Source organism: Centruroides sculpturatus, unplaced genomic scaffold, assembly GCF_000671375.1.
Source record: "Centruroides sculpturatus isolate CEXI.00-Female unplaced genomic scaffold, Cexi_2.0 scaffold38, whole genome shotgun sequence".
NCBI classification, from domain to species: domain Eukaryota; kingdom Metazoa; phylum Arthropoda; class Arachnida; order Scorpiones; family Buthidae; genus Centruroides; species Centruroides sculpturatus.
In genome coordinates, this window is record NW_019384306.1 from 1,013,395 (window position 1) to 1,033,816 (window position 20,422).

The 20,422-nt window shown below is 30.4% G+C and overlaps 1 protein-coding gene across 1 annotated transcript in view; it reads right to left on the bottom strand.

The window, feature by feature from the left end:
• Positions 1-20,422, bottom strand: part of LOC111619035 (structural maintenance of chromosomes flexible hinge domain-containing protein 1-like) — a 260,024-nt gene that overhangs the window by 210,942 nt on the left and 28,660 nt on the right. The window contains exons 3-8 of the mRNA XM_023360677.1: positions 19,999-20,157; positions 18,231-18,260; positions 12,453-12,514; positions 10,970-11,112; positions 8,631-8,751; positions 5,426-5,545 (exon numbers count right to left, since the gene is read on the bottom strand). Of these exons, the coding sequence (XP_023216445.1) occupies positions 5,426-5,545; positions 8,631-8,751; positions 10,970-11,112; positions 12,453-12,514; positions 18,231-18,260; positions 19,999-20,157 (635 nt within the window). The remainder of the gene's footprint in view (positions 1-5,425; positions 5,546-8,630; positions 8,752-10,969; positions 11,113-12,452; positions 12,515-18,230; positions 18,261-19,998; positions 20,158-20,422) is intronic.

Consider the following 20,422-nt stretch of genomic DNA (forward strand, 5'->3'; position numbering starts at 1 on the left):
TCTCTGTTTTATTCTCATGCAAACAATACATACAAGTACAGTATAGTATTTTCTGAGGAAACACTCGTACTTATTCTTTTTAACCCCATTCCCGATAACCTGGCATTTTCACAAACTTGGCCACCCTTTGGTCCACATTAGGCCGAGTTTTCAGGACTCTACTGTATAATTTATTTATTAACAGTATATATTATTATTTTTATTTGTAATAGGAATTTATTATTTATGTGAATTTTATTATTTATACCACAAAATGACCCCGCTGCTGCTAGAACGCCCACTAGGGGACATCCCAGGCTATCTTCTTGTGAAATATTGTGAGCCCATGTCTCAAAAAAAGAAATACGCTCATGGCTATTTGCCAGAGTATCTGAAGACAGGTTTCATAGAATCTGTTGTAAATAAACAACGTCCAATGTGTTTATTGTGTCATAAAACATTATCCAATGAGGCAATGAAGTCAAGTCGATTGCATGAACATCTTTCCACAAAGCATCCAAATGATAAGGACAAGCCCATTGAATATTTTCAGGAAATATATAAAAAATTTCAAAATCATTCAACAGTCATTGCATCATTTAAGAAACAACATGCAGCGAATGAAGATGGATTAATTGCCACTTATTGAATTTCACAATTAATTGTAAAAAGTGGTAAAAGCTACAATATTGAAGAAACTTTAATAATACCATCTATAAAAGAATTTATCTCAACAGTAATGCATCAGGATATACCTCACATTTTAAAAACGTTGCCCCCTAAGCGATAGCACAGTAAAGCGATGAAATGAAGAAATGGCAGTTAGTGAAAAAAAACTAATAAGTATTCTCCAAAACTCTTCATTTTCCATGCAATTGGATGAGTCTACTATTGCAGATGATAATGCTTTATTGATGGCATATGTACATTATTTTGATGAAAACAATACATTACGAGAAGAAATGCTATTCGCAATAAATCTTCTTACAGATACAAGAGGATTATCTATATTTAATACTGTAAAATCATACTTTACAAAAATTAATATTCCTTTGAATAATATTGTTGTATGTGCTACTGATGGAACACCATCAGTGGTAGGTCGCTATCATGGATCTATTGCTTATTTGAAGGAAAAAGTGCCAAATGTTTTATGTATTCATTGTGTGGTGCACAGACAACATCTTGTAGGAAAACATCTAAGTACAAGTCTCCATTCATCATTAACTATAAAAATTTGAACCGTAAACAAGATCAAATCCAATGCAAAAAATGACAATGTTTCAACAGCTGTGCCAGGACAATAATGAAGATTTTATTACGTTACTTTTGCACACAGAAGTTTGTGGATGTCAAAGGGTACATCTTTGGCTCGTTTTGTAGCATTATATGATAGTGTCGTGCAATTTTTTGAAAGTAATAATAAGACCAATCTGTGTCAACAGTTAAAAACAGTAAAGAATGATGCCTTTTATTTGGCAGATATTTTCAAGAGATTTAATGATGTCAATTTGCAGTTTCAAAGAGCTTATAAAACTCTTATAGGTTGCCAAAGTATTGCGTCATTATTTATTGACAAACTTGAACTATGTTATAATCTATTGAAGAGAGAATTTCATCAGTTTCCTGAATTATCATCTATAAAAGATGATGTAACTCCAGAGGATATTGACAGATTCAGTAGCCACCTCAACAAACTTAAATTGGACATGAAAAAATGATTTGAAGATTTTTTGAAATTGAAGGTGTTTATGACTGGATGAAAAATCCTTTTACCACAAATATTGAAAAGGCTGATAAACTTGCCAACAACAACTGTTAGAAATTAGATATGATGAAGAAAGTTCGATGGTGGATATAAATTCGATAGTGGTGGATATGAAAACCTATGGCAAAATAAAAAAATGCTTGTCTTATATACAAACATGCAGAAAATGATATTCAATTTATTGATACCTTTCCCTACCTCATATCTTGTGAAATCGGGCTTTAGTGCTGTTAATTGTATTATGACCAAAGAAAGAAACGCCTGAATATTTCCAAAAGAGGATTTGTTTATTCCTTACAAAAATTGAGCCAGATATCCAGTATTTAGTTTTGCAGCATCAGCCCCAGGGAACTCATTAATAATTTAATTAATTAAATGTAATTTCATCAGACTTCATGTTTCTATGTATGCAAAGTATAAACAAAAAGATAGATTTTACTACAGTAAGTTGTTTTATAAAGATTTATTCTGTCAAACTTAGCAAAAGTCTGACTTTAAAGTATTTGGTAAGTAATTATTATTATATGCATTAACTTACTGTAACTCTGCTTTATAAATTTTATAAAGTTACTTCCCTACTTTATAAATCACCATTACTGTGGAACTGGTGGCAGTTAGAAAATTTTACTACTAACAGAGATACAAAAGTGGGTGGTAGGTATAATAAGGCTGACTACCCCTGATCTAGATTATGAGAGGAGCTCTAAAGCTAAGTGGCATATTATGGAATTGATATCCCACTACCAAAGGCTTCGTCATGAGCAAAAGAAGAAACACCTATTGACTCTTGATGGGTAGATCACCAAGATGTTAAAGATCCACAGTCCTTTATTTAAAATCCAAAATTTTAATAAGATATAAATTTACATAAAACACCATATACCTAATAATATCATTGAATAAAACTTCAATATTGTTCTATTTATATTTGTATTTTAATATGTGACAATTCATGTAATGTTAAGATGACTCTGTTTAGCACTTTTGTTTAATGCTACAAGTTCTAGGAATTAGAAATATATCCTAAGAATCAATGGAATCTTACTGTATTGCTACTAACTAAAAAGCTTCAGGTTACACATTTATCTAATTTTGTGTGACTTTAATCAATTCATTATTTTTAAACTCTCTCTTTCAAAGAGCCATTGAGTTAGCTAAACAAATCATAATTAGAACTGATCAAATGCCAAACTAAAATTGTATGAAAGCTGAAACAATAAATCCTGCATTACATTGCTTTGAAAAGTTCATTGACAAAGCAAATATTAATAAAAAGTATCAATAATATAAAAGTCGTTGCACAGGTGTGTGAATTCCTTATAATTCCTGCAATTTTTGTCTAATCCAAATGAAATTTTGGTTATATTTGTTTTATGTTCTGACAGAAAGTATAGTCTACTTATTTTGTGGAAATAATAGCTATAGAATAAACGTTTTATCAATTTTGGATTGGTGATCATATTTATGTTGCAGTTACATCAGTGACCATGCAATGTACAGTACATGATTGATGAGGAAATTTCTCTTAAGTTGCATATTTAAATATTTTGACAAATGGCATATTTTAAACTCACTTCATTAAATTTAAACTTTAAAAAACAAAAAAAAAAAAAATAGCTCACTCATGTCACTTCCATAACAAGTTTTTAAATAAATCTTTTCCTAGTGACCATGTGACACACTATTATTCAATCAGATGTAATTATATAACAAGCCCCGTAATTTAGAAAGTGTTATCACTCACCTAACTAACATACATACAATTCATCTTTGTTTTTATCAACATAAAATTAAAAAGACCTACTATTTTGTTGGAAAAAAATGCCTCCAGGAAAGTGTAAGAGTAAAATTGGTCAGGTAAAATTCTAGATCTAAAAGAATATGAACTGAGACCCTGAAGGCCATGAAGTCTGACTTGAGCAACATCAATCAAGTAAGAATGGCTTTGTCAAGGGCTGCAGAAACAGCATCACATCAAGTTTGACTTGGAAGTTCTTATCAATTCTTCAATCTCTACTTTCTCATAAAAAATATTCTGTCATGCTTGACAGGATAATTTCTAGTTATCTAATAAGAAAAGAACTCAAACAATAATGTAATCACCATTAATTAGATTATAAGATCAAAAATTTGCAGTCAGAAGATAAAATTTTGATTTTTACCATATGAAAAAATTCCATATAAATAATTCCGTTTCAATTGACTACTTGAAATTTTATTCTGACAAATGTTTTCATTTTTTTCAGAAGACTAAACTCAATTCATCAATGTACATCATTATAAACTTGAGCATTTCAATTTGGGAGTAAAACAAAAAAATCATCTCTCTTATTTTTCTACTTATCAATATTAACAAACTTTTCTCATTAAGTTTTCAGGCAATGGTGATTCGATCCATCAATTACATCAGAATTCATATGAACAAATTAGCATAAGTTCTTTGTATACTGCAAGCATAAAAACATGTTTATCTCTCTGTAGTAAAGAAGTGCAATATAGCAATTGATATCTTTCTTTGACATTCTTCACTTCGTCAACAGGAAATCTAGTGTCACTTCATAGCCTTCTTAGAGTTCTTACTATTATTACTATTTTCACATATGCTTTTTATTATTATTGTTGCTCTACATAAATACTAGAGCTACTATTTTACTGTCTTTGAAATAAAATGTCAGCCTATTTTTTTCCTGTTTCCAACACATAAGTAAAAAACTGTCAATATTGTTTGTAGAAACAAATAATTTTATTCACTTTCACCTAACTTTTTCAGGTACCATTGTGTTTACCTTGCAGTATGCTCAGATTAAGATTTCTATTTTGAAAATGAATGCTTAGCACATAAAAATGTTAATTGAAAAAAAAATTTCTAGAAAACAATGTTCATAAAATTTTTTGAGATGTTGCTTTTTAACTCTTATTTCTATTGTATTATTCAGTCTATATCATGTCTGCATTGTTCATTAAATGAAATCTCCTTTCATTTATGATAAGAATGCTTGGATTTATTGATCCCACCTTAGTTTTTCCTGCACATTCCATTTACAATATTTGAGTTTCTAAGCTTTTCAGGTAGATAAGAAAATTTGCTATTGGAAATTTTTTTATATTCAACTTCATACTTTCAATTACAATCAGTTCAATGCTTTCTCAATACTCTTAGAGCAAAGAGCAGAACATCACTATCTTCATATTAACAATGAAAAATAAATTATATTAATACAAAAATTTCAAGCAAATATATTTTGTTTATGAATACACTTGTGTTCAAAGACAATAAAATTGTTTTTATATAATACTGTAATCCTCACTGAAATTAACATTTCTTATATCAGTTCACAGTTTTGAAAATTTTATTAATTCTTTTTATAAAGTTTTTACATCTATCTTTTCAAAATTTGTATTTTCAAATATATATTTATTGTACATAATTATTTAAACTAAATTTAGTACATAATTATGTATGATATGAGTTTAGAATAATGTTTCAGATTACACTAGCATAAAACTTTGTTCTAAATTTCTTTTTGGGTGTTATTAATTTCAATTATGTATGTAAAAAATTTCTAATATGTTTTTATTAATATTTTTAGAGACTATAACTTTCAAAAAAATTCTGTGTTAAATTTTTCTAAAATGCAATTTATTAATTATTTATTTTTCTAATAAAAGACTACATACTTTACGATTACGAATAACTCCACTATAAACAAATTCCTTATTTTTTTCTTTTTTCTCAAATTCTTCTTTTGATATGCATAGCTCATGTACGTCTTTGGAATCTTTTGGTTTTGTAATCATCTGTAAAATAAGAATCATAAACATACTTTCAATCATAACCAAATTAATGTGCTAATAATAAAAGAAATATATTAGTCTAGAATATTATATAAATAAATTGAACTAGTTAATAAAATATTTAAATATATCTCATGTTATATACAGAAGTTAAGATAATTAGCAAATTTATTTTTGACATTCATCTTAATTGTTATAAATATGTATATTACTCAGAGTATGTAATAAGAATATCATACACTGATATCTCACATTACTTTAAACTCTTCCCATCTAGTGAGACCACTATCTGTCAAAAACATAGGGTAAGCAAAGTCCTTAAAACTTTAAACGTTCATAAAAAAACCCAGCAATGAGTAGCTTAACTTTACTGATAACATTTAAAACTTGTGTGGGACCATCTGTTATGATATTTCATTACAAACTTTTTATATTTTTAATTATTATAAAATGACAAAAGACTTAATTTTAAGGGCAAGAATAAGTTTTATAAAAAAAACTACTCAAGATACAAAAATACAACACACACAACCTCTCTTTATCTTCCCACCTTATTGACCTTTAACCACCAAAATTTAATAGTATGAATACCCCTAATATACAAACCTCCCTGCAAAATTTCTTTTGCAAATTTTTGAATTTTTCAATGTTTCAAGGTTCCAAGTCCAAAAATATAAAAATCTTGGAGGTCATTTTTTGACCAATCACTATACTTTCCCTCTATATATAACAGAGCTGAGAAAGTAAAAATGAAAGAATTATCAAAATGAAATGAGGTTTGCAAGAAAGTATTGTTAGCATGGGTGGTTTTTGTTGACAGGAGAAAAAAATTAGCTCCAAAAATCATTGACAGATGGCATTCACATAAAAAAGACCATGAATAGACATGAAAACGACAATGAAAATTAATTTCAACATGATTTCTGAGTGTGAGGTTAAATTTCCAAGTGTTTCTATCAGGTTTTTCCAAATTGCTGGAATTGAAAAATGTTATTCACCTTGAAGTAACATCCATCCATCCATACATGCTGCACTCTGCAGTTGCAAGTGTTGTTACTCAGCTAAACTTTGTTATAACCTGTGGTGAAAGCCATGTCAAACAGCTATAATAAACACATTGAAAATCATCTTCATTGATATTTGCATTTCTTTTATATGTCAACACCATCTATTGGTGATTTTTGGAACTAATTTTTCCTTTTCGACAAAAACCCATACTGACAATACTTACCATGCACATGGCATTTCATTTTGATAAATTTTTCTATTTTTTATGAATGTTTACAGTTTTTACAGACTTTTTGCCCATCCTATACTAAAGTATGTTTCTAAGCAAAGTATTAGAATTTAGAATTTCAATTTTTGATGATATCTGTATAAAATTAAAATTATGATTAATATTTACATGTACAGGAAATCCTTGTTAGTTCGAAATTCAAGAGATAATATAATTGTAACTTCAAATTATTGAGTTTTGAATTATCCAAAATTTACATATTTCTGTACAATATGCCAAATGCCTTGTAATTGATGTTATTTATTAAGGAAATGGAATACTACATATGCAAAATGCTATTTTTGTTAATTAATAATTAATAATAATAATATGAATAAATTGCAAATAAACAGCACATGTCCAATGAGAACCTCAAAAGTTGCCAGACAGATTTTATAAAAAGTAAAGCAGAATTCCTCAAAATGTAGCCAAAATTATTTTTAAAATGGCCCAAAAAGTAGTAAGTCACCCAATAGTAGTAGCTTAGAGTCCTACAAATACTCAATCTGCCACTTGTAAGCCAATCTTGCAATCCCGAAAATCAGCCATATTTTATGAGTTATGAGAAAAAACAGTAATCCATGTGTAAGATGACACCTGAAAAATTATTAATGTTTTAGCAAAATTATATTGACCAGATTAGAGTAGTTCTTGGTCTATTGTTCTCTTATAGCATGATGACACTTTGATCTAAATAAAAAGTTAGTATTCACATACAGAATTTTTACTTCAAATGTTGTAGTAGTCATATTTCGAACTAACCAAATTCCTTAACAAGTAAATCTGTATATCCCCAGCAAGGATAAAAAGTATAGTTATGAACTATTGGGATTTCAACTATCTGAGTTTGAATTAACAAGAATTTCCTGTAATAATTTCATATGATAATCAGAAAATTCTTATAATCATTAAATTCAATATCAATCTAAGTATAGTCCAGTAAGAAATTTTACAATTTTTATCATTCAGCATTTAGTACTAACTTGATTGTTAAAACTAAATAATTTTAAGTTTTTGAAATTACTTATGGAGAATTCTATCTTGATGAATTTAGAGCCATTATATGACAATCAGAAAAGTAAATGTTAGAAATAAACACTTTACCATCCTTTATTTATATTACTTTTTATTTCTCACATTATAATTAAAAACTATAAAACATTTATTTATATTAAAGTACTGAGTGATCATAATTAAAGTACCCCTATTTGATGCTGTCTGGAGAAATATTTTGCAGTCCAAATGCAATAAAATTTGATATAGTGACTTGATGGTCAGAGCATGAGGAGGATATTTCTGTTAAAAAAAAAATGTGATACCAAAACTCATCACTATGCCACTTTCGACATTGCACATAACAAGAATTTCATTTGAACAAGACTCATGCTATACAGAGACCTTAGAAATGTAGGATATACTGTTAAATGTGATCCCCATTCTGAAAGTGTAAACCTGAAAGTGGTGAACAGTATGTTCAATGAACAACCATAACAGATTCCCTGTGATGCTTCTCATATACAGCTTGATACTGTTTTTCAAGTGTTCCAACAGCCAAAAATGTTTGCAGTACCAAAAATGCCACAATGGTAAATTTTGGTACTACTATGTTTTTTACAGAAATATCTTCATGTCCTGAAATGTCACTATACCAGATTTGGTTTCATTTGAACTAATAAATATTCCTCTAGATAGTGTTAAATGGAAATACTCTAATGATGATCACTCAATATTTGTCTTCTTCACTAAATGTTTTTAGTTAAAGATTATATAAAAATAACAGTATAAGGTTTTAAGTAGAAATTTTTGGCATACTCTAGTGGCTTGGCCTATAAAAAATATTGCTTGCTTTCCACCAACACCAAAATAGGATATTTCACTATTTAAAGACCGTGGCATGAGTGGATTTGTGACAAAATTCTTTGTTTCTGGTTTCCTAAAAAAGAAAAATATAATCAGTTTAATAAACATTAATATATTAATAATCATAATAATCAGTTTCTATAAATTCAGAACATACTGTGAGGACCACCATTTTCTTTAAATTTGTTTTGTTATTTTATATCAGCAGTTCCCAACCTTTTTTCATTAGTGTACTCCCGTGGCATTTCCAACTTCCCAACCAGCAACACATGTGCATTTCTTGCACTGCCTGTTTGTAGACAGTGTCACCACTTTAAATTTTATTTTGACTCTGTTCCAGTCCCCTGAGTACCTACAAGTCTGTTTTTTTTATGCGCACATGATTTGGGCACCTAATACTCTGTGCCAAATTGCAACTTCTGACATGTACTCCTTCATACCTCTAAGCTGGTAACACAGCAGGCAGTGCAATTTTATAAACAAGACATAGTCTTGTCAATAAAAAATTAATAAAAATACTGAATAAATAATGAAAAAAATTACTGCTTGTAGAGAAAATCTGAATAAACTAGCTATGTTCTTTTCCTTGCTAACAATAAAAAATACTTTTTTCAAACAACACATGGTAATATTGTTGAGATAATAATAATAATGGTAACATACCACACCATCAAAAGTCCATAGCATAATCACTAATCACACATAATGGCATCCCAACTACCATTGACTGACTGTGAAACATTTATTGAACAACAGATCAATAAATGTTGCATTGTACAATCGGCAGCATAAGTTTTTATTTCTATTTTTGCATTTTGAAATGTATAATAAAGTTTGTGATTATTGCAAGGAACATTTTTTACCTAATAATTTTTTATTATTATTCATTTGTGATACATAATATATTATTTTTTCTGCCATAATAACTAACTTCTTTCTGTACCCCTAAACAACTTATCGCATACCCCGGGTTGGGAATCGCTGTTTTATATAATTATATATATATATGGATATATATACCCATTTTTGTTCTGTCTTTTTGTTTATCAAACAATCGTTAGCTACAAGACAAAAAACCCTTTCCATCCACTCAGCTACAATGGGTGAATATGACACCATAATTGTTTTCTTTATCAAATAGTATTGTAATGAAATTTTACCTATTTTCCCAATTTTAAAGCTCTCCCTTCTAAATTTTTAGCAATATATATTAAAAATAATTGATAGAAACAAGTAAAAATATAAAAAATTATCTGCAAAACTTCACAATATTCAGAGGAAAAGACAAAGGAGATGACTCTTGTTTTTCCCTTTTCAACTAGTGTTAAGTAACAGTTGTTACCTTATCCACATCACGTGAATACACATAATTCATCCTAGGCAAGAGAAGGATTAAAAATAACCCATCAAGTTTATTGATTGTTTCATCTACTTCCTCTGGAATAAAATCATGAGTGGTCAGAAAAAAGAATAAAACAAGAGGAAGGTAAAAAAAAATGACAGAGAAGTGAAGAGAAAAGAGGCAACACACAAAACAGAGAAGGATTAACATTAAAAAAGAGAATCAACTCAGAGAAAAGAAGAGTCAACATCAAAAACAGAGATTCAACATGACAGAAAACTCACAGCAGACAGAAGTGTGTCAACTTTGGAAGAAAGAGACAGAGAAAGAAAAAAAAGAAAAAGGTGCAAGAGTGAAAAAATAAAAAGAAACTGAAGAAAAGACAAACATCTTTCTAATATGTTGTGAGTAGAGAATTTTGGATTATCCTTCCTAGTTATGCACCCCCTAAATCTAACAGTACCTAAATAGGTTAAGTTCTGAAGATAAGCTTTGTTCATAATGTCATGTTTTATTTTTGCAATAAATTTCCCTTTCTCATTTCTATGTTGGTATCATTGATTTTACATTTTCTTCCTGAGTCCATTCCTGGACTTTGAAGTGACTCTTATACCCTCATACCTTACAAAATTCAATCTTATCAAGAATCCAATTGGAAATGTATCTGATAATATAAACCTGGTAACAGGACCAAAAAAAGCTGGGTCTTTATTTTGAAAGCCCAATTTCCAAAATAGTCTAAGCAACTTATTAACACAATATATTTTTGAAGTTTTTGAATCTGTATTTTAATAAAATCAAATACTACAAAAAATTTGGCAGTATGTAAATTATGATGATTTGAAATAGATCTAGCCTTGATTATATAGTTAAAAATTTCATCTGTGTGAATTTTTAATATAATTAAATATTAAATAAAATTTTATAATAATTAAAATAAGTAACTTACTGAATTGATCTAAATGTCTTATCTGTACGGATAAATTTAGAGAGTCTATATACAGCCCAGTTATTTAATTCCCAAGAACTCATTCCACAACCATTATCAATAACAAATATAAAACTCTTCTCTGCAGAGCTATCATCTAATACCTAAAATATTTAATAATATAAAGATTAATAAATGTAAAATGAATACATTAATAAAATACATAATTTTTAAAAATTCATATAGCAATTCCAATTTAAAGTTTTTATACTATTAAATATATATATATATATATATTCAAAGTTAAATAGCATCCTAGAAGTTAATAAGTTCGAAAAATTGTCATCCAGTTTAAAGTTTAAAAAATAGAATTTACATAACTGTAAAATTATTAGTATTTATTATTATTATTGTGTTGGGTTTAGTGAATTACTCGGTTCACACTGGTGGCTGTGTACTATGCCGGACCAGAGTCAAGGCATAGCAACCAAAAACTAAAATTAAATAAATGTGTCAGTGTCTGAATTCAGGAATTTCCTAACAATGTGGCATGTATTCAATATAGTGGCCTACTGTAGTGTTATGTATGTATTTCTACTCAATTCTAATGTTCCCAGGCTTTTGTGTAGTGTGTGTGGTATCACACCTGTACAGGAGAGAACAACAGGTACAATAACTACCCTATCCATCCTCCACAGATGCCTTATTTCCTGGGTGAGTTCTGTGTACTTGCTAATTTTTTCAGTGCATGTGTTTTGTACATTGTGAGTGTTTGGAATGGCTATGTCTNAAACAAGAATATAAACTCATACAGAATGTGGATAAACGAGAGACAGAACTACTACAAATACTATACAAATCGGACGATAGCTATACTTATCTTCAACCCAATTCGCGATCGAGAGAGAGAGCTCACAAAATCGTTATTAAACATACAATCTGATTCAGTGGTCGTTCGTCTTCTTCTCTGTAGGTAAGGGACACCTTGTAGATAAAGTTCATTTACTTCTTCGGATGGGAGATCAATATGTGCACAAAACCAAAGTATATTTTCTAAGTGCAGACTCTGGACTTATTCTAAGTGACTCGTCTAAGGGCGTTGGTCATCAGGAGGAAAATGTATGTGGAGTTTGGACGCTTTCAGATCTGTCGCTCAACTCCCCGAATTCTGACAAGTTCCCTGTATATCTTCGGAATACCGACCAATCATCGGCCAGTAACTCTTTCGTGAGAACGGATGAAAGGGGAATGAATGAGGGGTAACCATTTCCCATCTGAGCAGGATTTTAACCAGATAAGGGAAAGTCAGAGGATGTACTAACTTCAGTGAAAGGAAGTGACATCTGTTATCTGCCTATTCCCACGTTAAAACAGTATTTTTCTCACCAAAAATGAAGTAATATTTGGTGACATTATTTTATAAAAATTATTAAATTGGACCCAGGGCCTTTCGGGTCTCACAATAATTGTTACTTGTAAATGACAAGCAGTGCCGGCCCGAGGCAAGTTTTAGAATAGAGCGAGATCCTATTATAGCGCCCACCTTGGTTGCCCCTAATTTATACCCTTTAATTTTCTTTACCACTGAGGCGCCCCCTAGGACTTAGCGTCTGGAGCGGCTGCTCCGTTCGCCCTATGGTAGGGCCGGCTCTGCGCCTAATGAATATCTCATTTGTTTGTATGGAAGTGTTACTAACCCTGAGATGCAGTGTTGTTCTCCAGTGCTGCATAGTGTTTTCGAAGAATGCAATGAGTGATGGATGTATTTTGTACATGTGTAGAATATGTAGCAGCCAACTGTGTGGAACACTGTCGAATGCTTTTATTATTATTATTATTATTATTATTATTATTATTATGTGTTGGGTTTGGTGGGTTATCCTCGGTACACACCGGTGGATGTGTACTATGCCGGACAAGAGTCAAGGCATAGCAACCAAAACAAAACTAAACTTAAATGTGTGTGTCAGTGTCTGTATTAAGGAATTTCCTAACAATATGGCATGTATTCAATATAGTGGCCTTCTGTAGTGTGATGTATGTATTNACATATGATTGCATAATATATAAAATGTTATTTACAGAAAAAATACAGCACATATTCAATAAAAAAATATAGAATTCTAATATATACAAGCAAAAGAATATAGAAAATTTTTTTAAATAAAAAGAAAGCGAATAACAATAAAGAATAATGATTTTTTCATACATATCATTTATAATTTTATTAAAAACTAGTGTTGTAACGAATAGTATATTCAGCCTCAGGCCGAATACCGAATATTCGGCCAGGAGCGTGGCCGAATAGCCGAATATTCAGCCAAACTATTCGGTTTGATTAACGCACATATGAAAATTGGCACGCAAACCTCATTATGGCAAGGACCCTGATTTCTATTGGCCCCCTGCTGTCACTATGCTTCGCTAATAGCGTTAATTCTTAACAGTTGGTAGACAATAGCGTCATGGCAGTATGCAATAAATGATGATATCAAATGTGAATAACAATGAAATGACCTACACGTGTAAATAACAGAAAAAGAACAGAGAAGGACGGCGAAGTGAAAATGTGAAAATAAATATGAAGTTGAGTCGATAACATAATCAAACAAGTCGAAGCAGCTTATTGGCGCAAAATTTGCGGCCGTCAATGCCAAACAATTGTTGTCATAGACTTCGGAAAGCTAAATGCTTGTAATAAAAGTCACTTAGCATGCATGGGTGAAAGCCTGGGAATGTTCGGGCTACCGAGCTGTCTCGAATCTGTGAAATCATAACTGTGACATATACCGACATCTTATCTGTCTCTTTTCTCCGTTATCATCAAGCTATGAGCCACATAATTATAAAATGGAAAAACTACGACGGAAAAGTGACGAATTGAAAGTATCGTGAGCACGTATTATGATGTATGCATAGTCATACGTGGACTAGAGAGATGGAGGAAAGAGAAAGAAATGAGCAAAGACGAGCGCTTAAAAAGGATAAACAGGGTCAGACCATCACGTGTGCGATGATTCTCGAACGAATAGGTGTGTATGTGTGCTGATCTTTTGTAATTATAAATTGTGAATACATGTGACTAACTATATTACACTCACTCAGCACTTGCTTGTAAACTCAAAAAAACATAACACCTTAATTTGCTGAGAAAACTTTTAATGAAAAGCTAACGTTTTCAGCCAACTCTATTGGCCATCATCAGGCTAAGCTTTTTCGAATACAAAGAAAATAGAACAAAAATTTTAAATACAAAAAACAAAATAACGAACGAAATATATATATATAAATAAATGTATAAATAAAATAAATAAAATAAAAACTCCTATTATAAAATATGTATATGATAAATAAGCATAGGATAATTAAACATTAAAAAACGTAACACAATAATACATTATGCTAAATTCTATAAACCGCAAGATATGCAAAAAAACACTAAAAACAAGGCATTAAGATCTGTCCATTCGCTTGATTAAGTATTTCCAGGCGGAAGGCAACCCTTCAGCATCCCTAGAATTAATGCATTTATCATGTAATCTGCTCCTGTATATTTCAATCTTTTCTGCGCAAATCGCCAAAGTTGGTGAATGTACTGGTTTAATAATACTTGCTTCGTCCCATTTGACGATTGAGCCCTCAACTTGCGCCATTTGCGATAGTATTGTGGCGTTAGATCCCTTACTGATATTGTACTTGTGTTCTTTTAATCTGACTCCTAAATTTCTGTTAGTGACACCAATATAATTTTTATTAATGTCTAGTTCACGATTTTCATATGGAATCTTGTATACACCTGCTCTTTTTTCTTTATCTATGCTGTCTTTGTCATTCCTTAATAATCTGTACAGATTAGGAGCTCTCTTGNAGGTGTATACAAGATTCCATATGAAAATCGTGAACTAGACATTAATAAAAATTATATTGGTGTCACTAACAGAAATTTAGGAGTCAGATTAAAAGAGCACAAGTACAATATCAGTAAGGGATCTAACGCCACAATACTATCGCAAATGGCGCAAGTTGAGGGCTCAATCGTCAAATGGGACGAAGCAAGTATTATTAAACCAGTACATTCACCAACTTTGGCGATTTGCGCAGAAAAGATTGAAATATACAGGAGCAGATTACATGATACATGCATTAATTCTAGGGATGCTGAAGGGTTGCCTTCCGCCTGGAAGTACTTAATCAAGCGAATGGACAGATCTTAATGCCTTGTTTTTAGTGTTTTTTTGCATATCTAAGATATCAGATTGCATATCATATATTGCGGTTTATAGAATTTAGCATAATGTATTATTGTGTTACGTTTTTTAATGTTTAATTATCCTATGCTTATTTATCATATACATATTTTATAATAGGATTTTTTATTTTATTTATTTTATTTATACATTTATTTATATATATATATTTCGTTCGTTATTTTGTTTTTTGTATTTAAAATTTGTGTTCTATTTTCTTTGTATTCGAAAAAGCTTAGCCTGATGATGGCCAATAGAGTTGGCTGAAAACGTTAGCTTTTCATTAAAAGTTTTCTCAGCAAATTAAGGTGTTATGTTTTTTTGAGTTTACATGTGACTAATATTATTATTTTCTTTTTTATTTTGTGCATGTTATAGTTATAAATAAATATAAACAAACAACACTAACCCCACAACATTAAATCTAAATTCCAAAATGATTAATTTACTGTGTTTTTGTTATTTCTTATTCCTGTTTTTAGGTATTCGGTATTCGGCCGAATAGCAAAAAATAGGCCGAATACCAAATAGTAACCGAATATTCATTACATCACTATTAAAAACCATTACTATTTTATCCCCTGAAATGTGTGTGTCTAGAGTTAATGATTCTGTGCTATAAATTCCTGGTAGAATTTTCTTCTGTGAAATATAAGAATATAAGCTAAATCCAAGATGGAATAACTGGCTTTAGGTATCAGACCAATAGTTAAAGATATCCAAGAAATGTATTGTGTCATAAATGATTTCAATATTGCTGTATTTAGCTTCACATCTCCATTGGACAGTCTATAGATATTAGCCACTTATTTCCATCATATTTCTATTCAAAAGTGTAGTATACAACTGGATAACAAAGTTGATACAATTAAAATTCCTGCAAGAAGTTTATTACAACAAAAATATTTTTAATCAGACTGACTTGTCTTCTTCAGTTATAGAACATTCAAATGTACTGTACAGTTGTAACATTCAAGAATGAAAGAAAAAATGTAAATAATTAATGTAAAAAGACATAATATATAAAGTGTGAAAAAAATAGAATACAAAGGAACATAAGATTAAAAATTTGATATAACAATGAATATAAACATATTTTCATAAAAAATAAAAAATGATAAATAATAATGTAATAAATAATGTAATAAAACAGAACTAAGTAAAGTTTATAAAGTGACCACCATGCATTGGAAAGCATGTTGATATTGATTCATGTGAACTTCTTATTAGCCTTATAACTCTCCAGTTTTTCTAGGTAGTTGAGTGTGTTGATATTAGGAGTGTTTAATATAACCTAGAAAAATTGGAGAGTAATAAGGCTAATAAGAAGTCCACATGCATCAATAATCGAGATACTGACATGCTTTCCAATGTATGGTGGTCACTTTATGAACTATAATTGGTTCTATTTTATTAAATTATTATTTTGTGACCGAAGGGTCAGCACTGCACAGCGCTATGTCAGGACTAACACCATTAAGAGTGTTGTTTTACACATGAGCATACAAGTTTTGTTGCCTCTTTGCGAACGGTTGTGTACATAAGTAGTCAGATTCAAGATGGAGGTGATCTAAGAGATTACGTACTTGAAAGAAGTGCACTCTACTACTCATTTATTTACATATAGGATTTACATATATATAAATATATATATATGATAGGAAAATTATAATAGCAAGTCCCCAACCATGAGAGAGAAAGTTTACAAATGATTGCGAACTGATAAATACCTGAAGTTGTAGGTCTTTTGAGGAGGTCATATACTTGCAGGTTGGAGAGGGTGGACTTGTCCCATATAATGATGAAATTGACACCTGGCGGGTAGGATTTGGTCACTGGCAGCAATCGGTGGCAATGACTAGATAAGCAGCAGAGTGGATCAATTCTTGTTGAATATTGAGGCTAATTGCAACTCTCAATGATGACAAACTGCTCTGTTGTCATCAATTTTTTTTCTTTTATTTGGGGGTCCTCCCCCTTAATTCTCATGCCCATTTTTTGGTAAGGTTAAGTTTTATGTCCAATAGATGATTTTTTGAGTGTTAGGTTCCTGATGAACTCATTCAGATGATGTGTCATGTTTGCAAAGAAAGCAAATCCGTGGGAAATACAATCATTTCCTGTTATTGTTGGTGAGAGTTAAAATTTTAACAATTAGATGTGAAATAAAAATCTATAGTCCCCTTTTTGAGTAAATTTTCTCTGTTTAGCCCTGATTCTCACAATTTCATATTTATTTATCATTTTTTATTTTTTATGCAAATACGTTTATATTCATTGTTACTTTCATATCTTAAATTTTTAATCTTATGTTTCTTTGTATTTAAACTTTATGTATTATTTTTTTACATTTTATATACAGTAGAACCTCGAAAACTCGGCTCTCGATAACCCGGCACTCCGGATAACTCGGCCACACCCTAGCAGGGCAAAAACATCCTTAGTTAATTAATTTTCATTATAGACAGCTTTATAAAAGTATAAAAGCTCTCATAAAGTATTTTTCTGAGGTCTGTCTTATCAGGTAAATTACTGTACACAGTGTATTCATTAATTTTCATTTTCATGTAGTAAAGGCTCTATGCCTTCATAAAGTACGTACTTTTCCTTTGTTTAAGGGTATTTGGGCAGTTTATTCTCTGTTGTATTCTCAAGCAGACAATACATACAAGTACAGTACAGCATTTTCTGAGGAAACACGCATACTTATCCTTTTTTAACCCCATTCCCGATAACCCGGCATTTTCAAACTCGGCCACCCTTCGGTCCACATTAGGCCGAGTTTTCGAGGTTCTACTGTATTATGTATGTGACTTCAGAGTCGGCACCACATTAGGATGATACCACTCTAAAAACACAGAAATTGCAATAGCGAAAACATTCACACACAAGCAGTCACATTCATAGGCAGTCAGATCCAGGATGAAGGCGGTTCAAGAGACAAGATGTCTCAAGGAAGTGCACAAAACCATTGATTTACAAAGAGGAATGATACATATTATTTAGGATTTGTAAGGGATTTTGTATATTATAACTATTGGCTATTATTTTTGCATAACTACAGGCTATTATAACTATCTTTGCAAGTCTTAGAGAGAGAGTCTACATAGGTTTGCAGGTAGATAAATACCTTGTAGAAATCGTTGCAGTCGTTCCTTCATTGTCTGTGGATTAGAGGATTTAACGAGTCAATGATTCGGAAGATTTTGATTGAAGACCTTTGGTAACAGGTAATGGGATTGTTCAGGTATAACTATTGGCTATTATTTTAACAGGAGTGTCGTCAGATGGAAGGAAAATCACTAGGGGATGAGTAGATGGCAATGTTCAATGTGGGTAAGGTATCAAGATCTGACACGAACTCTAGAGAAGACAAACTTCCGATGACGATGGACTCTATGTGACAGATGAACTCTCGTATCATCATCGGACATTGCCTTTTATTTGGAGGTCCTCTCCTCTTTCTTCTCGTATCCTTTTTTTGGTAATGTTTTGTTCTATGGCCCAATGGTGATTTTTTCTGTTAAGTTACAGGTGATGCATTCAATGTGACATTTTGAAAAGGACGTGACTCCGGAAAGAAAGATGCAATCATATTCTTTACATTTAATAATCATAGGAAAAGTTTTAACAAAATCAACGAAAAATTTTAGTCAACAATTTATCATCAACTCTGGGCTCTCACATGTACTTTTACTTTAGTTATTTACATTTTTTTTCTTCCATTCTTTAATATTACAACTGTACATTTGAATGTTCTATAACTAAAGAAGATCAGTCAATCTGATTGAAAATGTTTTTGTTGTAATAAATTTTCTGCTGAAATTTCAAAAGTTCAATTTTAATTGCATCAATAGTTCTATTCCTTAATGCAATTTGTTTTGTTAAATTTGAATAATCTTTCAAAAGTACCTGCTGTCTTTTTCCAAAGATTTTTGTAATAATCTCTCTCTTTTCTTCAAAAATGTTTGTGAGAAATGATTATAGCACTGAAGAAATATTTTTCCTTATATTCATTTATACAATTTCTTTCATTGGATTAGTATGGCAGAGACAGAAAAAGATGAAGTCAGGTATAAAACTTTGCAGACCAGTGTGCAGCCAGAGAGGGAACCAAAAGGCCCAGGCACCTCCCCAAAAGAAAGAAGAAACACTAGAAAGTTTTTCCAAAAATCTTTTCGTAATTAAAATTCCTATTTTTTTTTGGATTGTGTCATATCTTCAATTTCTATACTACTTACGAATTAGCAGTCACATAGGGTGAGAATTTTACTGAATCTGCATGAAAAAGTTTTTTTTATCTGTTCAACTTGGCTCCCCCAAGATTGAATCCTGAATTCACTACTGTTATAGACTACCTTTCTTCTTTTTGTATGATAGCAATATGCCTATGAATAGATAAACTATTAAATATTTTCTATGAACTTGGATATATTCTCTTGCTCAGTGTTTATTATAGTCTTATAAAAGTTGTTTTTGTAATTGTACTTAAAAATTTTCAGTTTTTCTTGTTTATTAATTATGTTTGTTTTGTAGTTCTTAAAATTTTTTTTAAATTATTTTGTTTTTAATCTATTAAAAGTAATACCAAAACCAGTTCTTCTTGTTTTTATATCAAAGTTTAATATTTCTCATTCTTTTCCTTTGTTCTTAAAAGTCCTTAAGAAAGAACTTTGTTCTTAAAGTATCAATAGAAAGAAATTTTTGATTGATTGTTACTATCATTATTAATACTTAAAAAATTAATTAATATGATTTTTACATTTAAAAATGTTACATAATTTGAAAACTAAAAATACTTACGTAAAGGATTTTGACCTTCTGATGCATAATATTCATACATTCCACTTTTAACAAGTGTGTCATAATGAGGTAAATATTCAACTTTTTGCTCAGTTTGTGCAGGTAAATCTTGATCAATTTCAGAAAGAACATAAAGTGTATCTTTATTTTCCAAAAATCCTAAAATTAAAAATTGCTATTTAATTTTAATGATAATGAAATATCAATAAATATATGAGTCTCTATCAAATAAAATACATACATGTAACAAATAGTTCTTCTCTTATAATAGTTAATGATTTTGAACAAACAAATATAATATGTAATTTATATGAAAAGTTTCAAATTCAGACTTAAATCCATTTCAAACATATTTGATCTCCATTTTTCTATTAAATCTGACATTGTATTTTGCCCTTAACATAGCATTACCAAATTTTAGAGC